The sequence below is a fragment of the Papio anubis genome, chromosome 9 (assembly GCF_008728515.1).
Source record: "Papio anubis isolate 15944 chromosome 9, Panubis1.0, whole genome shotgun sequence".
NCBI classification, from domain to species: Eukaryota; Metazoa; Chordata; class Mammalia; order Primates; family Cercopithecidae; genus Papio; species Papio anubis.
In genome coordinates, this window is record NC_044984.1 from 118,887,574 (window position 1) to 118,909,404 (window position 21,831).

General features: G+C 56.6%; 1 protein-coding gene across 32 annotated transcripts in view; it reads right to left on the reverse strand.

Annotated features, from left to right (window-relative positions):
* NCOR2 (nuclear receptor corepressor 2) overlaps positions 1 to 21,831 on the reverse strand; it is a 238,508-nt gene that overhangs the window by 142,479 nt on the left and 74,198 nt on the right. For 27 of the 32 annotated variants that reach the window (XM_031650908.1, XM_031650896.1, XM_031650907.1 and 24 more), the window contains 4 exons: positions 13,782 to 13,909; positions 13,343 to 13,423; positions 11,003 to 11,180; positions 240 to 419 (listed from right to left, as the gene is read on the reverse strand). In XM_031650908.1, the coding sequence (XP_031506768.1) occupies positions 240 to 419; positions 11,003 to 11,180; positions 13,343 to 13,423; positions 13,782 to 13,909 (567 nt within the window). The remainder of the gene's footprint in view (positions 1 to 239; positions 420 to 11,002; positions 11,181 to 13,342; positions 13,424 to 13,781; positions 13,910 to 21,831) is intronic. The other 5 variants (XM_017946319.2, XM_017946312.2, XM_031650917.1 and 2 more) reach the window with 1 other exon arrangement.

The following is a 21,831-nucleotide window of genomic DNA, read 5'->3' on the forward strand; positions in this document are numbered from 1 at the left end:
CAGTAGGCACATTTCAAATGCTCAGTAGTGGAACGTGGCTATCCTGCAGATACACAGTGTTTCCATCATGGCAGAAAGTTCTGCGGATGGTGCTCCTGTCCAATAAATGTAAAGGGCATAAAAACCAGTGAGCACCCAGGAACTTGGGAAGGGCTTGGCACATGTCTGTGACACTGCAGTCACTGCTGCTAGAATGGAGACTCAGAGCCAATACTCCCCATCCCCCTGCCCGTTCACACCTGCTTCTTCTTCAGTTTAGAGATCTGCTGCTCCACCATGGTGATCTCTCGGTCCACACGGTCCATGTTCTGGATCAGCTCCTCCTTGGACAGCCTCGGAGGCACCAGCTCCAGCTCAGGGTCGGTGTGCGGGGGGCTGGGGGGAGACACTGGTTCCAGCTTGCCCGTCAGGCTACGGTCCTGTGGCAGAAAAAAAAACAGGCATAGGGTCAGCACGGGGGACACCCCCAGTCTGTACAACCCTGTGATGGTTAACACTGTCAACCTGATTGGATTGAAGGAGGCAAAGTATTGATCCTGGGTGTGTCTGTAAGGGTATTGCCAAAGGAGATGAACATTTAAGTCGGTGGGCTGGGGAAGGCAGACCCACCCTTAATCTGTGTAGGCACCATCTAATCAGTTGCCAGCGAGTATAAAACAGACAGAAAAATGTGAAAAGGCAAGACAGGCCTAGCCTCCCAGCCTACATCTTTCTCCCACGCTGGATGCTTCCTGCCCTCGAATATCACACTCCAAGTTCTTCAGCTTTGGGACTCAGACTGGCTTCCTTGCTCCTCAGCTTACAGATGGCCTATTGTGGAATTGTGTGAGTTAATACTCCTTAAACTCCCCTTTATGTAATATATGTATATTACATATTTTCTATTAGTTCTGTCACTCTAGAGAACCCTAATGTAGTTGCCAACTTTTTGCCTGCTGCCATCCATGTAAGATGTGACTTGCTCCTCCTTGCCCTCTGCCATGATTGTGAGCCCTCCACGGCCACATGGAACTGTGAGTCCAATTAAACCTCTTTATTTTTTAAATTGCCCAGTCTTGGGTATGTCTTTATTAGCAGCATGAAAACGGACTAATGCATACCCCCTCGCCAATACACCCCTAGTTTCCATCCCTGACTCCAGGCCCAGAGTACTGGACATCTGTCAGGACAGTCCTCACCTGTTCAAGGATCCCATCCCCATCCCAGCCATCACCCATTCTCCAAAATTCAGAGTCCCTTACAGCCTTCAAGATGCAGTTCAAATGCTCTTGCTACATGAATGGTTTCTCAGCCTCTCCTCAAGTTGTGAAGTCTTCCAGCTCCCTGTTCCCATAACACACCTCCCTTCTTCCACTTACCCCATCTGTGTGTTCCCCACCAGCTCAAGGAACCAAGACCCACAGCCTCCATGCTCCCAGGGCCTGGCCTCTGCAGACCTCTGTAAACATTCTCTCATGAAGTTCAGTCCAAACACGCAAGTTCCAGAACCATGCAGCCAACACACACGTGGCTTTGCAGAAAACACATATTCCCGAACACACGGAAAAGCCACCAGAACGGGCTACAGAGAAGCTAAAAGGAGTTATCTCGGCAGCAGGGCAGAAGAGGGTATTTTTACTTTCTTCTTATTTGCCCGTATTTTTTCTGATTTTCTTTCACCGAGAGTTACTCTTCATGTAATACAGTTGTTTTTGAAAATGTGCTTAACGACAAAGGAAGCCTGGATTCAGTTATCCATGGATGCCTTCATCCCACCAGCTAAAGTCTGGTGCACCCAGGTTGTGCTAGGAACGCTCTCAGGATAAGGAGGTTAGAAAAAACAACCCAGGCCTCCCCTGTGCAGCCCTGGGTTCACATCCCAGCCCCCTCTGCCACTCTCCAGTTCCGTGACCTCCAGCAGATCATTCAACTGCTTCCTGTCTCAGTTCCTCATCTGTTCAATGGGGAGAACAGTTCGCACCTCCACCTCCCCGGTCCTTGTGAGTCTTGAATGAGTTAATGGTTTTGAGCCTGTCATACTATAAGCCTCAATAAATGTTGGCTGGGATGGTCCTCCCCTAGCTGGGCTCCAGAACCCAGCCCCCGCCCTGTGCCATCCTTGGGGCCAAGCCAGCAGCTGCTGGCAGACAAGGCCCAGAGCAGAGCCAGGCCACCACCTCCCCACCCCCACAGCAGCTGCACCCAGAGGACACAGGGTGCATTATTCCCCAGACAACCGCAGCCGGGGGGGCCCCGAGTGCCCCCCCCAACCTCGGGACTCACAGAGGCTGCATCATCTTCTGTCCACTCCTGCCATCCTCAGGGCCTCTGTCCTCCCCTCAACCCACAGAGTCCCAGCAAGACCCATAGGGGCCAAGAGTCTTGGAGTCATATTAGGTTTGCCTCCAGCCTCTGTTACCATCTGAGATGTGGGGGCAAGCACAGCAGCAGCCTGGACAACCCAGTGCTCCCTCCACACACACAGACTCCTCGAGGGAAATAGAGAAAAGGGCCTTCATCCCTCAATCACCCCAATGCGGTCCTCCATGCTCCTCAGGCCACCTCCCCAAGGGATACCCTAGAAATCACACCTGGGGCAGCTCACGGCTCAGCCCATCCCAGTCCTCTGCACACCCCATGAAGTAGACCCCACAACAGTCCTCCAAGGGGATTGCTGTTCCATCTCCATTACCAGAGGAGGAAACAGAGCCTGGAGGCCACTGGGACTGGATGCCAGAGGCCAGAACTTTCCTATAAAGGGCCAGATGGTAAAAATAGCTCAAGCTTTCAGGGCCACAAGGTCTCTGTCTCATCTACTCACCCCTGCCATTGTATTGCAAAAGCAGCCACAGGCGATGGGGAACAAGTGGGCGTGGCTATGTGCCAATAAAACTTTATTTACAAAAACATGCTGAGGGCCAGATTTGGAGCTTGCTGGAGTTTGCTGGCCTCCTGCTCTAAGCAATTCACAAGTCTTAATCCACGTAACTGTCATAACCACCGTGGGAAGTGGGATTACAGTTCGACGACGTGCCCAAGGCCACTCAGTGTCCTCCCTTGGAAGCTGCTTGAAAGGGGAGGCTACAGGGGCTTCCATGTCAGAAATGGCCACACATCTGTTCACCCCACAGAACCATGGGGCTGAGCATAAGCGCCAAAGCAGCACCCCTTCCAGGGTCCCAGAGTGCAGGACCTCCAGAAATTCAAGGCAAAAATGTGTGTGGAAGAAAAACTCCCTAGAAAAAGCCTCAGGAGTGTGTATGCATGTACCAGTGGGTGCGGGGCCCTCACTGCTCCCCAACAGGAGGGCAGGCAGGGGGCCATGGGCACCTGACCCCACCCACAGCAAACCGTGCACAGCTCATGCGTCTGGCACTCCCGAGCCTTTGCACAGGCTGGCTCCGCTGCCCAGAGTGCCCAACACCCCTTCTGTGCCAACTGCCATCAGACCCGCGTCCCCACACCACTGCCCAGCCCCTCACTGCAGTCCACCTTGGGTGTTTGGCTGGTCTCTCCCTGCAGCCCAAGTCATGTCTTGAGGTTCTTAAGACAAAAGGTAGCAGCAAACATGGCACCCAGAACCCGGTCACACTACTGGTGGCAAGAAACATCTCTGCTATCCTATCTCTGCTCTTCTACCTGGACCAAGAAGAGACACAACAGAGCAAGAAGAAGGATGTGGAAGGAAGGGCTCTGGGGGCCAGGCCACCCTAAAACTGTGAGAGCAAACTGCTCATCCAACCTGGGAATAATTATCCAAAGCAACATTAACAAAAAGAAGGTTTCCATCCCCAGGGCTAACAGGCAGCACCAGGAGTAGAAACAGCAACTGGCAACCATTAGCAGTTGCTAGAAACTTACTTCCTTTAAACTCTCCATGGATAAAAGCTGTTGTCTTTAATGGGTTCTTCTTTAAGTTCGGGTTTAGCTTTTATTCGCAGCAAAATTGCACAAGTAAGTCCATCACCTGATGAACAGATAAATAAAACATGGCATATCCATACAATGCAATGTGAAGGGCTGGACATGGAGGTAGAGGCAGGAGGATCACTTGTGCCCGGGAGTTCAAGACCAGCCTGGGCAACATAGCAAGACCCCATCTTTATTTAAAAAAAAAAAAAAAAGAAGGAATGAAACACTGACCCAGGCTACACTGTGGATGAACCCCAAGAATATGATGCTGAGTGAAAGTGGCCAGACATAAAAGGCTGCAGAGTGTATGATTCCACTTACATGAAATGTCCAGAACAGGCAAATTCATAGAGATGGACAGTGATTTGTGGTTGCCCGGAAAAAGGAGGAGGGGAAAGTGGGGGGTGATATGGTTTGGCCATGTCCCCACCCAAATCTCATCTTAAATTGTAGTTCCCGTAATTCCCACATGTTGTGGGAGGGACCAAGTGGAGCAATCATGGGGCAGTTTCCCCCATCCTGTTCTCGTGATAGTGAGTGAGTTCTCATGAGAGCTGATGGTTTATAAGGGGCTTTCCCCACTTTTGCTCAGCACTTCTTGCTGTGGCCATGTGAAGAAGGACGTGTTTGCTTCCCCTTCCACCGTGACTGTAAGCTTCCTGAGGCCTCTCCAGCCATGCAGAACTGTGAGTCAATTACACCTCTTTCTATTCTAAGTTATCCAGTCTTGGGTATGGCCTAATTAGCAGTGTAAGAACAGACTAACACAGGGAGTGGCAGTGTAAGAACAGACTAACACAGGGAGTGGCAGTGTAAGAACAGACTAACACAGGGAGTGGCAGTGTAAGAACAGACTAATACAGGGAGTGACTGATTAATGAGTATGGGGGTCTCCTTCTGGGGTGATGAGAATGTTCTAGAACTAGACAGGTGACAGCTGCACAACACTGTAAATGTCCTACAAGCCAATGAGCTCTTCACTTTAATGTGGTTACTTTTTTGTGAACCGCCCCTCAATTGAAAAAGAAGAGGCAAACCCAGATTGCCAAGAGTGCTTCCCCCGGTGCTGGGTTTCCCTGGATGGGGGCTGAGGGAGCCTGGCGGTCAGGCCTGCAGGTGCACTCCCGATGACTGTCCACCTTTCCCACCCACCCAAACCCACGGGGAGCAAAACAAACTAATACAGCCCGCACAAGTTGCCAGGGAGCAGTGGGTACCTTCTACTCATAAGATGCCCCTGCTGTAAAACTTCAAGCTAGTGTGAAAGAGAAAAGTTTATAGCATAAGTGAAGACACAGAGGCAGAAAAGCCCCCCGGCTCCCCTGTGCCAGCTCCAGGAAAAAGCAGGGCCCAGCTTCACGCACTCCTAGTACACCCCCTACTCCAGCCACAGTGACAGGTACTGGGACAGGCATGGGCCCACTCATGGTGAGGAGAAAAAGCAGTTTGGGGCTAGAAATGTGGAGAGAAGGAGGGAGAGTTCTCTCTTTTTGCTGGCCTTGAACCTGGGAGAAGGAAGGCCTGGAGTCACCAGCTTCCTTCCTGCTAACACAGCAAGACCCTGTGAAAGATGGCAGGGTCCTGAGGACATCATGTCACCTAGATCGAGCTGTACCTGAAGCTAACCAATGCTGGACTTCAGTTATGTGAGCCAAAATTCATGTTTGAATTTGATAGGGGCCGTCTGTCCCCCTTAGGGATTTTCAGAGATAGTGCTATTTGTGACAGTTCTAAAGTCCCCAAAACAAAGTTCGATGAATTCCCAAGGAAGTCTCTGATGCCACAGAACTCCAGAAGCCGAAGAGCACAGAAGCGTCAGAAAACAGGAACACGATGGGGCAGACGGGGCACGCACAGAAAACATCCCATCAAATTCCTGCCTCAGGCGCCCGGCTGAATTCCACACAGCAGATGCAGAAAACCTCTGAGCATGCTCTCCCAGGCATCTTCCCTCGCTCAGACTTTCCAAATCTCTTCACAGCCTGGAGCAATCACTGCGGCTAGGCTGGCCAGGCCCCAGCACCAAGTCCGTCACACCCCCACCTTGTGGTCCAAGCAGAGAGGAGAGAGAGACAGACACAGAGACGAAGACAGACAGACAGATCGAGAAACAAAAATGGACATATAGGCAGAGAGAAACAGAGACAGAAAGACAGAGACATGGTGACAGAGAGACACAAAGAGAAAGAGAGATAGAGGGACACAAAGAGAAAGCGATGGAGAGGCAGAGACACAGCGACAGACACAGAGACTAAGAGATCCCAGGGGGCACACCGCAGGCAGAGGGATTCCTGACAAGAAGAGGGAAAGCCACGCAGGCAGAAAGAACCACAGAGCAACGGTAAGGGACGGAGAGACCCTCTGGAACCCATAGGCCAGAGGGCACGGGCGTGCTGGAGAGGGGGGCAGGCAGCAGACTCACCCCTCGGGCCTGCTGTCTGCAGAGACAGAACTCACACCTAGGGGACAACAGCCCATGCAGGGGTTGGTCGCCCTCCAAGGCTGGGCCCTGAGCTGCCTGCACACAAACACATGCACACACACGTACACATGCACACACACGTACACATGCACACACACGTATACATGCACACACATGCACACACGCACACATGCACACACACGCACGCACACACACGTGCACATACATACGTGCATACACAGGCGCACACACACGCACGCACACAAACATGCACACACAAACACATGCACACACAAACACACGCTCACCCACACACACGCACACACACAAACGCACGCACACGTGCGTGCACGCGCATGCACATACAAACGCGCACCCACACACGCACATGCACACACACACACGCACACACACACATGCAAACACATGCACACACACATACACAGGCACACAGGTGCACGCACACACACGCATGCACACACAAACACCCACACACACACGTGCACACACACACGTACACATGCACACACACACAAACACGCACACCCACACACACGTGCACACACACACAAACACACGTGCACACACGCACATGTACATACCCAGGCACACAGGTGTGCACACACACACACACACCCGCACACACACGTGCACGCACACACACACGTACACGTGCACACACACATGCACACACACACCCACCCTCGCCTGCTATCCATCCAGGCTCGACTTAGGGGAGTTGTTCAAATGGAAACATCTCTCCCAGGCGGCCGAGCTAAAATTCTCTCCTGCCTCCTGTAGCAACAACAACAACAACAAAAAGAGGGGAAAGCAGATTCCAGTGCTAATGGGGGTGCCAGGTAGAGGGAGGAGGGCACCCCACCAGGGAGACCAGAGGGGACCCAGAGCAGCGGGACAACCTGGAGGCAGGCGTGGGGTGCATTCCCAGCTGCCTGGGCCTGAATCCCGTTCCCCTGCGTCCAGCTCGCTCAGCCTGGGGCCGTCTACAAAAAGGAGGTCATAGACCCAGCCTCCTCGGGCTGGGAAGAGAGCAGGATATGACACTGGCTGGGCATGGCTTGGCACCTGGCAGGCAGTCGGCACTCACTTAATGGCACCCGCCGTCACTGTCAGCATTCTTACCACCGTGTGAATGCCTCCTGCGCGCCAACCTCCTGATAAAGGAGGTGCCTCACCCTATGAGTCCACCATTCAATCCCATCCGGCCGCATCAGGCAGAGAAGGGGACCCTGCAGGGCTGAGTGGCCACTTCCTTCCCCGGGGCTGGCTCCCCGTCCCCACCGCCCACCCCTACTCCTGCTGCAGGAGGAGGATTGCCTTTGCCCTGAGGCTGCTAAGGAGCTTACGGTGCCCCAGGGCTGTGCAGGGAGGGGCCTGTGCCAGGCTGGGCACTAGGCTGCAACCAGGATGAGGACGCCACCTGGCCACAGTCCCCACCCCGGCCTGGGCAGTCAGACACAGCTGGGCGGCTGAGGGACCCTGGGGGACAGAAGCCTCCGGGGACACTGCCTGCGATTCCCCCACCAGCCCTGCCGTCGGCATCCCCTGTGGAAGCTGGAGAGAGAACAAGCCTCCAGCCTGGTATGTCCTGAGCTTTACTGAAACCACAGCAAACTCCCACAGCAGCAAACCACAGGTGCTTAATCTGTGCACATCCTCACCACCGCCACCGTCTAGGTTCCACTTTCTGTTTCAAAGAGGAGTGAAAACAAAGGGCTGTCTAGGGCACTGGGGGCGTGGCAGGCCTCAGGCTGGACACACATGTGGGAGGTGTCGCTCTCCAGCCAAGAAATGGCCACAGGCCAAGAACCCCGAGGCACCCTTGTCCGGCTGAGTTGTGAGTTCCTGCCAGGGCTGACTAGGCTCACAGCGCCCTGGACTCCAGGCGAGTGGGGGAAGCAGGGGGAGCAGATGGGGGTAGGGGGTGGGGAAGCAAGGGGATGGTGGGGGGAGGGGTGAGTGGATGGCGGAGGGGCAAGGCCACTGGTGGGAGACGATGGCAGGCAAAACTGATGGGTGAGGGGTGGCTGGGAGGTGAGGGGGAGGGACAGGTAATGAAGGCAAGGACAGATGGCCACAGGCAGACAGGCTGGGTGGCGCTGGGTGGCGGCTGGGAGTGCTCTGTGGTAGGGAGGGAGCCCCAGGGGATGAGCAGGGAGAGATGGCAGGAGCCCAGGAAGCAGGGGGTGAAGCGGAGTGAGCAGGATGGGGGGCTGTTTGGGTGGAAAGAAAGGGAGGGAGGAAGAAGGAGGGAGGGAGGTGTAGAAGGAGAGAAGGAAGGGGAGGAGGGGCAGGAAGGATGTGCTGGAAGGGTTGGGCCTCGGGGCAGGGATGCTGGCTGGGGTCCCCAATGGGGTAGTGCCCGAGAGAGAGGAACTGGCATCCACACCAGTCCCAAGCCCAGACCCAAGTGCAGGGGTCCCGAGCCCCAGGCCACAGAGATCCCCTTCAAGGTCGGCAGGGACCCCGTGGCTGAATCTCACACCCCGGGAGGATGTGGTGGGGCGGCAGCCTCTGCCATGAGCGGCCTCAGGAGTCCCCACAGGACTGGCCACAGGTCTCCCCTGCCATGCAGGCCCTGGAGGGCAGCCAGGACTGGAAGGAACAAGGAAAGAGGAATGTGCCTGGGGGAGGGCGCTCCTGCCGAGGGCACAGCCCGTGCAAAGGTCCCCAGGTGGGAACGTGCCTGTCGTGTTAGAGGAATTCCAGGGTGGCTTGGGAGGCTGTACGTGAGTGGTTGAGAGGACTGGTGCAGGGAGATGAGGTCTGGGAGGTGACGGTGCTGGATCATGCCGGACCTGCAGCCCATGCAAGGATTTTGGCTTTTTCCTGCTTGAGACAGGAGCCACGGATGGTTTGGAGCACAGGAGGGACACACAGGGGGACGCAGGCATCTGCCTTTACAAGAGCCCTCTGGCTGCTGCTTGGAGGATAAACTGAAGGAGGTAGAGGGAAGCAGGAGCAGGGACACCCAGCAGGACGCTACTGCAAAGTTCCCAGAGAGCAACAGTGAGCTCAGGCTGGGGGTGGTCTCAGGCATGGGCAGAAGGCTGGAATTGGGATATTTTAGAGCAGAGAATGGACTGGAAGTACGCAGGAGAGCAGGGAGGTGGCCAGGGTGGAGTCCCTGAGTGCCAACAAGGACACAGCTGCATCCACCGGGGGAGATTCCTGAGCGGGCTCTCAGGCGCATGTGGTCTGTTGGCTAGGAGTTCATTTTCCTTCCTTCACTTTCCCACGACAACTTGGTGAGGCAGGGGTTGCCCCAGTGACAGGGAGGCCAAGCCAACCAAAAACCACACAGACACCCCAGCTCCTCCCTCCCCTGGCCCCAGAGGAAGCCCTGTGGGTACCTGGCAGGTGTGCAGGTGTCACAGCCACAGCCACTCAGAGCAGGAGGGGAAGCCCTGCCATCCCAGACCCAGGATGGCCCCCCCAACCACCTGCCAGCCCAAGCCCACCCCAGGGATATCCCAGGGTCCACGCGGGTATCCCCTCTCCCCAAGAGAAGGCCGAGTCTGGCCCAAGTGGCCTGGCCCTGCAGCCAGACCACCACCCATGCCAGCTCATGGGTGCCAAGTAGTCCCCACGCATGGGGCCCACAGCCGAGCCCTCTACCCAGATGACCAGGTGACACCCTGCACACAAGGTCCCAGATCAGTGAGGAAGAAACGGGGCTCAGAGAGGTGCAAAGTTTACACAGCTGTGGAGGTGGGGGTGGTGGAAATCACACCTGGGTCACCTGAGAGCAGATGGACGGAGGGCCCTGGGATAGGTGAGCGCCCAGGTGAGGCCTGGGGCCACCTGCAATGCCAGGCTGCCTCCCCATGGAGATGCAGATGAGTCTAAAGTTGTCTAGCTCCTCCTGCCCAAACTGCATCCACCGTCCCTCAGGCCTGGGTGGCTGCAGACTCAACCCAAGCCAGCCCGGTGCCACATGGTGCCCCAAGGAGTGGCTGGACTGGGCAGTGGAAGGAGCCTTTGTCGCTCTAGGTGTCCAGGCCATGTCCTAACCAAGCTCCACCCCTTTAGTGCTGAGCCAACTCTGTCCCAGGTCACTTCGGGGGACTCTGGAGTCTCACCTCCCTGCCCCTTAAGAATCCAGGAGCCCCAGGCGCCTGGCAGAGCCCCGAGCTGTCCGCCTCACAGGCCTGGGTTCGGGGCCCAGGGGGCTGCCTGCTGTGCAGGGCTCAAGACAGGGGTCACTAAGCCCTCTGTTCCAAGCACTCACAGAACCAAACAACCCGCCCTCGAGGAAGCTCTCAGAATGTGCTGAAAGCTGACCACCGACCACAGGACCATCCTCACCCCCACCAGATGGCAGCTCTCTGCTCCACGGCACCCCAGGCCCTCCCCTCCCAGCTTTCCCCTCCCTCATGCCAGCTGCCCCATGACCACAAGCCTGGTCCTGCCCCAGAGCTTTTGCACTTGCTGCTCCGCCCACCTGGAAACCTTCCCCACTTCTTCCCACACTCTGGCACCTCCAGAGAGACCCGGCGCCTGCCCTCCTCCTGCCGCCCAGCTCCGTGCACTCAGTGCTTGGCCCACCTCCAAGCCTTTGCCCGAGCTGCCCCCTCCCTGCACACCTACCCGCCACCTCCCACCTAACCCAACCAGCAGCAGAACCTCAAGGGGCAGACAAGCGCCCAGCTGGGGGCCCAGGTTTACCTTGGTGAGGTCTTCAGATCCCGCAGGCTGGCCAGCGGCCAGCAGGGGTGACGGTCGCAGCAGGGGGTCGGGCAGCAGCTCTAGCCGAGGGCGCTTGCTTTCAATGAACTCCATCTCTGACTTCCCCAGCTCGGGCAGGTACGAATGGGACTCTGGCCGCAGGTGGAGCTCCTGGGACCTGCGGGAGTTAAAGCATCGGCGTCACACAGGAGATTGCGGCTGAGAACTCCCGAGGCCCCGGCTGCCCTCTGCGCCACGCACCTACTGCGTGCCGTGCTCTGTATGATCCTGCGAGAAAGGTGCTCACAGGAGCCCACCTCCCACGGTCCCACCGCGGGGCAGGACTCCAATGCAGCACTGCCTTCCTTCAGGTCCACATTCACCAAAGACGTTTACAGGGAGGGAGTGCGCTACAGTGGCACTGGAACGCCCCAGAGTGACTGCCCCCCCTTGCCACTCGGGGCGGTCCGTGGACCAGCCCACCGTCCCCACCTGGGGCTGGTTACAAATGCAGAATCTCCAGTACTACCTGAGGCCTACCGAGTCAGACTCCGCATTTTAACAAGATTGCCGGGTGGTTCACAGACACAGTTCATTCAGGAAACACTGTGAGCCTAACGCAGATAACAGCACCCGTGATGCCATTTCCCTCTCACCCACGCAGGGCAGACATCGCTGGCCAATTGCAGAACTCTTGCTGCTGAACCTGGCCTAACCACCTTCTCAACTCAGCCCAGCAGCCCGGTGCAGACCGGAGCTGCCCAGCATCCCCAGCGACTGGCTCTCCTGAATGCTCCTCCACAGTGTGCCTAGAAAGGGCATGGCCTTGCCTAATTAAGCACACCCCTCAGAGCTGGGACTCCTGGCCTCCACCTCTCAGGCTCCAGCCATCACCCACCAGAAACAGCCTGAATGTGGCCCTTGCTGAAATGCTTTTCCCAGAGGCTGAGCAGGGAATCCACAGCCGTTCCCCTCCTGCACAAGCCCTGTCTGGCCTGGCCCTCGCTGTCCTCCGACTTCACTCCTGCCCCAGGGTCTTTGCACCTGCTGGACTCTGCCTGGAGCATTGAGACCTCAGGCCCTTCATGTGAGCTCCCCTCCCCTTCACATCTTGGTGCAGATGGCGCCTCCTGGCCCGGGCCAGACCACACCACACCCGCCTGTCCGCTCTCTCTCCACTGCCCTCCCCACGTGCTCGGTGGCCACAGGTGTTTCCTGGCCACCTCCCTCACCCTAGAATGAACGCAGGGTGGTCTTGTTCATGGCTGTCCCCAGGTACTGGCGCACAGTAGGCGTTCAATCAGTGCTGTAGATTGACTAAACTCTGCCCACTGCAGCATAGGCTGGGGCCATGTTGCTGGCCCCACCCAGTGGGGCAAGGTAACCACCCCTCTAGGCTCACCTCCCTTAAGTCCTTGTCCCTCCAAAGCTGGGCCCCAAGACATCCCCCTCTTCAAGGCCCAGAACCTAGGGCTTCACCATTACACGGTGCTTGGCAGGAAGCGCATGGTGTTTTCACTTAAACATGACAGCAGCACTGCAGTGGCTCGAATAATGTCCTCCCAAAATCCATGGCCACTGGAACCTCAAAATAAGACCTTCTTTGGACCTAGAGTCATTGTAGATGGAATTAAGCTAACAGGAGGCCATCCTGGATTAGGATGACTGGGGTCGTTGTAACACGACAAGAGAACACAGAGACAGACAAGGAAATGGCCACGTGAGGCAGAGGCAGAGGCAGAGGCAGAGATTGAAGTGACGCAGCCACAGACAAGGAATGCCTGTAGCCCCCAGAAGCTGGAGGAGACAGAAAAGCGTCCTCCCCTCAAGGCTTGCGAGGGGGCGCGGCCCTGCGGACGCCCTGACTTCAGATCACGGGTATGCACTTATGTGGCTTGAAGCTACCCAGTTTGTGGCACGCTGTGATGGCAGCCCCAGGAAACCAATCCAGGCACAGAAGGCACACTGCCTCCGCCTCCCCTCCTCCTCCAGACACCTGCGCCCACTTGACTTCACCAGCCCCGCCTGCTCTGGGGCCCTGGGACACCTCCATGGTACCATGAAGGGCGGGGGCCTGGTGCCTCGACTTCTAGTCCTGGCTGAGTAAACAAGAGCCCATCCTCAAACTCGCAGCCTCAGCTTCTCCATCTGAGAAACAGGCACAATTCCCCACACTTCCGCCGTCTCTAGCAGAAGCTCCTGGAGATGGTGGGAGAAAGAACATGGCCTAACGATCCCAAATAAATGTATGGAGAGCTGGCTCCGGCCCAGCCCTGGCCCTCCCCTTGCTGTAGTCCCCCCAGCTCCCCGCCCCACCTCCCTCCCACGCCCCCACCTCACCTGTTCATTCCCCTCCCACCTGGATCAAGGAAAGTAAGGCTGGCCCGGCACAGGCACACACCAGGGGGCGTCCTCTGCCAGCTGGAGAAGAAGGAGGAATGGGAGGGGAGGGCAGGGGCCCCAGGGGCACCAGGTGTGGACTCGAATCTTCCCACAGCAGCCCAGCCCAGCTGCAGCCCAGCTTGGAGGTCCCCACTGCTGCCCAAACCCACAGAGCCCACTGAAGTTCCACGCTGGAAGTCTGAGGGCCATGTGGCTCTTCCCTGCTCGTCCTCATCCTCACCCCGAGTCACAGCCACACCTGGTCAAGGGTGAACACACGGCCCGACACCCCCTCATTTCACAGGACCCTGGGTGCTCCTGCTCCACCATGGGCCTCTGCTTCTCCATCTGAGAAGGGGCTCCAGAGAAGGGACAAGGAGGCAGCAACTCTCCTCACCGTTCATTCCCGGGCTGGAACTCGGACAGCAGGGAGGGTCTCCGCCGCTGCGGCTGGATGATGGAGCCAGGCGACAGGTGGGAGGCATAGTCGCGGGAGTGGTGCTGGTACTCCAGGAGCCCGACGTCCTGCAGGAGGGGACAGAGGAGCGGTGAGCGCAGGCGGGCACGGGCATGGTGGGGCACAGCAGGCAAGGCCGTGGACTCCCTGCTTAGGCTCGCTCCTGCCCTAGGCAGATAAGCCCAAGTCCTGCAGGGAACTTCAGGGACCGTCTGGCCAGAGGCTACCCCTGGGGCCGAACGCCAAGGAGAAGAAGGAACACAGATGGCTGAACGGCCCAGGGCTGCGTCCTTCCCACACAGCCTCCCACAGTCTCACGATCACGCCCACCTTCCAGGTGAGACCGTCAAGTCTAGGAGGGCTGATGGGGCTGTCTGAGGCCACAGGCTAGTACAGGCCTGGAACCATCCTGACCACGGTGTCTGTCTGCCAGCCACGTTGGCGCTGATTGCAGGAGGAGAGAGTAGAGGAAGCTGTCTTCACTTTTCTACCCTCCCACCCCATCCTACCCCTGCCAGGCAATGGGTCCCTCTGGCCTGAGGAGCTGCAGCTTGGAAATGCAGGCCTGGGAAGACAGGACTGAAGGTGCATATGGGGCAGCATTATTTGTAAAAACAGAAACGCATTTGCAGCAACAACTGGGAAAAGGCCCAACCTAGATGCCCAGCTCTTGGCAGGGTGGGTAAGTGATGCCCATGTGAGGGAACGAGGCTCGGGCCTCACTCGCCAGGAGAAGGATGGATGGTGGTGAGTGACGGCGACAAACAGCCGATGGCCAGCGAGGCCCAAAGACCAGGTTTCAGAACGAAGCGCCCCCTGACCCCAAGCCTGCCCTGTAAAAGAGAAACTCCCGCAGGTAAGGCTCGTATCACAGCCAGAAGGGTAAGCCTCAGGCAAACCCTCCTCCTTTAATAACACACCGCCGTCCATTTGACAAAGACTCTCCTTGCCCACACCAGAGTCAAGCTCCTCTAACCCATCCTCTCTCCACAGGGCCTCAACCTTGGCCTTGGCCTTGCGGGGCTCTGCCCAGCTGCAGGAATCCTGGTAAGTCAGTCTAGAGGAACCCCCCACCCTCAAGCGCTCCTCTTAGTAATTTTCCATCCACTGACCCCTCCCTCCGCCCTGCGGCTAGGCTATGAGGCCCCAGCTGTCTTGGCCGTATTTGGAGCTGAGCCCGGTCTCTCTCCCTTATTGTGACAGTCTGGACACTGACAGCACAATTGTCCTGTATAGTCTTCCTGCTTAACAAGTGTCCAAATACTTTTTTCTTTAACACATTATCCATTATCATAGGGGAGAAAACTCAATATCAACAAATTAAATGTATACCGATTGCCAAGTACACCCAGATTTGAGAAACATTAAACTGTGTTTAAAAAAAAAAAGACAGTAACAAGTCTCTCAAACTAAACAAGGCAGGCTTCACTTATGCACCAATCCCAATAGATTAGTTCTGCCTGCCTGGAACACTCAGTTATGCTGTTTGCGGTAATCAGTTAGTGATGTCTGACACAGGTGAGGCTTCAGAGAGTGGGATTGCAGGTGACTTCATTTCTTCTCGGCACCTTTCTTTAATTTTCCCGATTTTCCATAAAAATCTAGTCATTCTTTTGTTGTCTGGCTTTTTCAACAAGGCAGTTATTTTTGCAAAGAGAATCAGACACAATGCCAGGTAGATGTGTTGATAACGTATCTGTTGCAGACCCAACAAAATCAGCACATAAGAGCCCAGAAGCCCAGAGGCCAGGAAGGATGAGCAAGTGGAATCCACGGGGACCCTGGCAGCCTCAGAAGCTGGAAACGTTGGGGAAAGGACCTCCCTGGACAGTCCAATGCAGACACCAAAAGCTGCAAGGCCTCCAACAGAAGGTATGTCTTTGGCCCTGTTATTCGAACCCTCTGGGCCTCAGTTTCTCCTCTTTGAAATGGGTGCCCAGCCCAGATTAAAGGAGGCCGGCACCTCCTACACTCATCTTCTTCACCTCTCTGAGGGATTCCCCCAAGGCTGAGAGCAGCCTCCAGAAGGCAGAAAAGGCACGAGCCTCCTCCTGCATCCCGCAGTGTCTAGCACAAGACTCCGGGTGCTCTCAGTGGGAGGAGAAGGGAGAAGACGGGGCTGGAGGGAGGGAGTGGAGGAGGCCACTGGGCTGACGATGACGCAGCTGCCAAGCCAAGACCTTGCCACACACACAGAGGTGTGAGAAGAAAGCAGCAGGCCTCGCAGTCTGCCAGGAGGATCCTCTCCGCCCAGCTCTCCCGTACCAAGGCCAAGTGGGCAGAGAGGCAGGGCAGATGGTCCAGTCCCTCGGAAGAGGGCCTCGGCCAGAGAGTGCTTACAGCAGCCAACCATGGTGGAGGAGGCCCAAAGCGGGGGCTGGGGAGGCCTCTGCATGAACCCTTTGGCCTTAGTTTCCCAATTTAGTAGATCCTCCCAGGAGCATCTTGGGGGCCATTTCTGCCCGAGATCTGTGGGCATTTTGTTACTGGACCCTAAACCCTGGGAGACACTCAGTCCACACTGGCCCCCACCATGAGGCTTGAAGCAGGTCACCAGGGTTGAGCCCAGGGACTCCCCCGACAAGAGTGCCTGGAGGTTCTAGGGGAAGGCAAGAATCGGGGACGCCCCACCAGAGAAACTGACCTGAGGTGGGGCCCCAGGGGTCCCATGAGCTGGAATACACCCAGGCTGGAAACCACCTCACCATGTCTCCGAGCAGGAGAGCTCCCCGCGTGACAACATTAATCATAAAAACAACAATAATACCCCACAGTAATAAATTGCCTGTGTGCACCTGCAGCTAAATGCTTGAAATATATTAATTTCATCCCTACAGCAGCCCTGTGAGGTGGATATTACAAGAAGCCCCACACAAAGATGAGAATACAGAGGCACAGAGAGGGTAAGTGGCTTGTCCATGCCACACAGCAAGAAGGGGGTACGTTCTGAGATGCAAGGCAAAGGCTGAGCTGGCTTTCTGAGGAGGGACAAGAGGGAACGGTCCCCAGGCTCTTAACCTGTCCCGGTAGGACAGCAGCAAATCTGACTTGGAGAGAGGGAGACTGACCCAGTTGCTCAGAAAGGGAGGCAGGAAAATCCGTTCAGGTGATGCCCCCTGGCCTCAGAGGGCTTCTCCCTGACCATGGCACCTCTGAAGCTGGAAATCAGGGCCCCCAATAAATTACACCCTTAAAACTCCTGGGGAAGGTGAGAGGCCACCAGAAATAGCTGTTCACCCAGGAGGGAATCCCAGCTGGTGCCTTCTTGGCTGGGTCCCAAGGGTGGGGAGGAGTGGCTGGGGGCAAAGAGGAGAAAGGGGCTAGATTCGCGGGAAATGTTTGAGCATGGGCTGGGAGAAGTTCCTTTGCGGGAAAGGAGTGCCCCTCTCTGGCTCCTGGATAGGGCTCCTTACTCCAGAAGATGTCAAGGGAATGCCTGGGACTGCACACTGAAAGCAAAGGAAGAACTCAGCCCGTTCCTAGACCCTGAATTCATGGGAAAGCAAAGGAAGAACTCAGCCCGTTCCTAGACCCTGAATTCATGGGAAAGCAAAGGAAGAACTCAGCCCGTTCCTAGACCCTGGCTGCATTCATGGGTCTCTCCCGGAATGATGGCGGCTGCAGTCAAGAGAGCTCCCAACTCAGGACTTTTGCACATGCTGTTCCTGCTACCTGGAACATTCCTCAGCCAGATTCCCACATGCCTGGCCCTCTCCCGTGTCCTCCAGGTTCAGCTCCAAAAGCAGCTTCTCAGTGAGGCTCCTCCCCAACCCTCTACTTAAATGTGGGCTCCCCCAACCTCAGCCCTTCCCCTCGTCTCCTTCCCAACTTGCCATTCCCCACGAGGAGGTCAGCTCCCTGAGACAGCGATGCTTACTTGTTCTGTTCACAGCTGCACTGCAAGGGCCTGGAAGAGGATGGGCCCAAGACACCCGATAAGTATTTGCTGGATGGATGGATGGATGGATGGATGGATGGATGGATGGATGGATGGATGTCCCAGCATGGGAGCTCTCAATGAATGAATGAACTAATGAATGAATGAATCAATCAATCAATCAATCAATCAATCTCCCCCAGCATGGGAGCTCCCACCAGCCTCTCTTTTGAGGGCCAAATCATCCCTCCACAGCCTCTTAAAAGCCATCACCAAGCAGCAGGAACTGAGCTGCAAGAGGGGCCATGAAGCTAATGGAGGACCCCCCAGGGCACTCAGGACACTGCAAAGCCTTCCGCAGTCTAGCCTCTCCCAGTGACCCCCACGTGCCCACCTGTCCCAGCCTGGCCCAGGCAGTCTCCAGGGTCTGGGAGCCTTGGCCCAGGGCAGTACTACTCCACCAAAGGTCTGCAACATTGCCGACCGCAACAAGGTGGGCACAGAACATGACAGCATGCAGACCCTGGGGTCGGCGCAACCCTGGCATCCGAGGGCACAACCAACTCTGACCCTGCCGGACCGGGCCTGCATCTGTGCAATGGGACCCCGTATCGATTTGTGACAAACTGGAAACGAAACAGACCAGTCCTTCCTATAGGAGTCTGATAAGCGCTAATCTAGGCCAAGAGTCAGCACACTAGGGCGCAAGGCCAAGGCAGACCTGGCCAGCAGTGTCCAGTGTCACAGGCGCAGGCCACGCCCACTCCCTTACGCCCTGGCTGAGCTGCTTTCACACCGTACTGGCCGAGAAGGGCAGCTGCATGGCCTGCAAAGCCTGAAATATTTACAGAGAAGGTGTGCTCACCCCTGCCCTAGGGGCAAAGCCCAGAGTGTACCCTTGGGGCAAGACAGAAAAGGCTACTAAAGGCGATGTTGTAAGAATAGCATCGTCATCATTACATTATTGATTATATCAAATGTCTGCTTACTCTGTCCAGACCCTGTGCGAGGGGCTCTGTACCTATCAACTAACTGGATTTTCACAATCTTAAAACCATCCTTGCTCAACTGATGGGGAAACTGAGGCACGGGACGGTAAGGCCACTTGCCCCCGGTTTCACAGCTAGGACATCACTAGGGCAGGACGTGGCTCCAGAACCGGTGCTATGAACCAGTCTTCAATACTGCGGCATAGAGAGGTTAAGTAACTTGCCCAAGGCCACACAGCAGAAAAGGGTCACGGTGGCATTCAGACTCTGTGTCCCTGCCTTTAACTGCATTCGTTTAGCCCAAGGTCTGGAGGAGCTCAGGAGCGTTCAGGGTCCCAGAGGACCTGAAGAAGGCAGAGTGGAATTGGGCCACAGAAAGCCTGAAAGGAGGCCAGGAGAGGAGGATGCATTGATCTCCGGGAAAACAAAAGCTGTGAGCGTTTTGTTACTGGACCCTCAACCCTGGAGACCCTAGCTTCCCGAGGACCCTCACGGAGAGACATAGGGTCCTGCTAACTGTCACGGAAAGAAGCTGAGAAGCTGGAGCCCTGAGGATGGAGAGAACGGGGCACGGAGGGATGCGGCAGGTGGGAAGCGGGAGGGCAGGGATGATGCATATAGAAGCCTGGAGCATGGCTGAGGCTGAGTCAGGGAACCTGGGGGCTTTCCATGGTCTCAGGGTCCAGGCCTCTGTCTGCAAGCCCCCTCTAAGTGAAGCCTCCCATTTGCGCTGGGAATCACTCACCAGCAGCCCGCAGATGACGCCAGGGCAGAGCACGGGCAGAGGCAGCGGCTTACACGGCCCGCACCATTCCACCGCTGGCTCGGCATCCAGGGTCCTGTGGTTCCCCAGGGGGAAGAGGCCCTGCTTGGGTCTCCTGCCACCCTTCCAGGAGGAAAGAGATGACTACCCCGTGCTTGCTGCACACAGACATTGCCACCGATGCTCAGACCCACCAGGACACCGGTACTGCAGGTGGGGAAACTGAGGCCGTTCCACATGGCTGTGAGCAGGCCAATGCCACTCAGCAAGCTGGACACGGAGAGGGATTCGAAGCCACACTGAGGTCTCACAGGCTCCAGGGAAGACCTGCCATCAAAGCAGCCCCGTGCCCAAAGCGCCAGGAAGAGGATGCTCCGGACAGGAGGGGCTGTCCCAGGAGGCAGGCCTGTCGGGGGTATGTGTGGGGGTGACCTGAATCTGGGAGGGTCACTGAGGCATCTCGTGGATCCCAGCACAATGGCCTCAGCTACTATACAAGGAACCAGGACAGCCAGGTTCCCGCCACTGACCGTCCCCTTCCCCGGGGGTCTGTCTTTCTGTGGCTTGATGAGGAGCTCGGGAAGAGGGTGGTATCTTTTGAAGTGGGTCTCGCCCGTTAAAAGGACAGGAAGGGTTTGGGGGCTGAGGGGCTGCCAGGGAGGAGCCTCCAGATCACAGCCCCCAGCTCACCTCCAACCCGCAGCAAGAAAGTGGCTCCACGCTGCAATATGCCCAGGGTAGCAGGGCCCTTCTGAGAGTGCCCAGAACCCTTCCTCCTGCCCTTCAAGAGACAAGCAGGGTTCCCTGGATGGGCAGCCCTACCATGAGGCAGGAGGGTCCGATGAGGGGCGGCTCCCCCAGGGAGGAGCACACACAGGTGGGCCCTGCTGTCCCCACACAAGGACAGGAATGTTCTCACCTGTGGCTGCCAGGCTGGGCCCCGCTCACTCCCTGGCCTCTTGCCTGGAGGGGGTGGTGAGCGCTTGGCCCTGTCCACCCATACCCTGCGTCACTGACAGCCCAGCAGGAGAAGAATGGGAGGTGTCTAGGCTCAGCCAGTGACCCCAAGGGCCCAGTTGGGGCAAAGGGCAGGAGAAGTGGGAGGGCAGAGGCTACAGCAGCCTGAGGACTCCCCAAGGCTAGGAGCAGGGTGGGGGTGGTGGAGGAGAGTGGGAACCTCCACAGGACAGGACAAGAAACCAGAAGCCAGTGGCCCTGCCAGTGCCCCTCCCATCGGGGCAGGCAGGTTCCCCTCTGGGCAGCAGCAGGAACAGCAACAAGACCAAGGAATGGCAGTGGCAAACGGACAGAGCGGGCTGGCCCTGAGCCAGGCGCCATCTTAAGAACATTCAACATATCCCCTTTACCCCTCATGAGAATCTAGGAGACAGGTACTCTGAGTACCCCCGCTTTATCGGTGACAAAACTGAAGTTCAGAAAGGTTACGCAACTCGTCCGGTTTCCTACCCTGTGAAATGTTTTCCCATTGACAAAACACAGAGCATGATAGTCGTACCACTCTGGGGTGATCGGGGGAAGGCACACAACCATATACACTCGGGGCTTTGAACATTTGACCTGTAGTAGGTGCTCAGCTAACAAGAGCTCTTCTTTTTGTTGGTGGTGGTGACAGATAAAGACCATGATGACAAAATATGAAATCGTTTCCTACCGGGAGTCTATTCCTTAGCCCTGGGCACACAGTAGGTGCTCAATAAATAAAGGCATGGGGGAGTGGGGGGACACAGAGGCTTGGAGCCCCGATGCTGTGGCAGCCTCCCCACTTAGGGCAATTGCAATCGCACCTGAGGCCTGTGATTGAACCTCTTGGGCCTCGGTCTCCTCATCTGCAAAGTGGGATGACAGCGCGAGCTGCTCTTTCACAGGGCCGCTGGGGAGAATGTAATGACTCTACACAGGGAAATGCCGTCCTAAGAGGGATCCACAATGCACCCACTGACGACAGCTGGCTCTGCAAAGCGTCCCAGGGGCCCAAACCTACAGGAGGCCACTGTGTCAGGGACTCCCCCCGGCAGGGCCAGTGAGCTCATATGCAAAACCTTCTCGCTTACTGATGGAAAAGTCCTCCCACACAGCTTCCTTTCTGGTTCTCACAAGAGGGGACCACACCAGACAGGCAGGACAGACACATGCACACACACGCACACATGTACCCCCACAGTGGCCGGCAGAGTCAGCTTCCACTCCAGCTGTGACCTCCAGGCCTCACATCCATCACTCAGCAGCCAGGAGGTCACAAGGGGGAGGTCTACAACTCTGAAAGCCGCTTGGCAAACACCCAGAGACATGGTATATAGCAGGTACCTCGTAAATGCCAACCAAGGCCCATTGTCCTAGCCA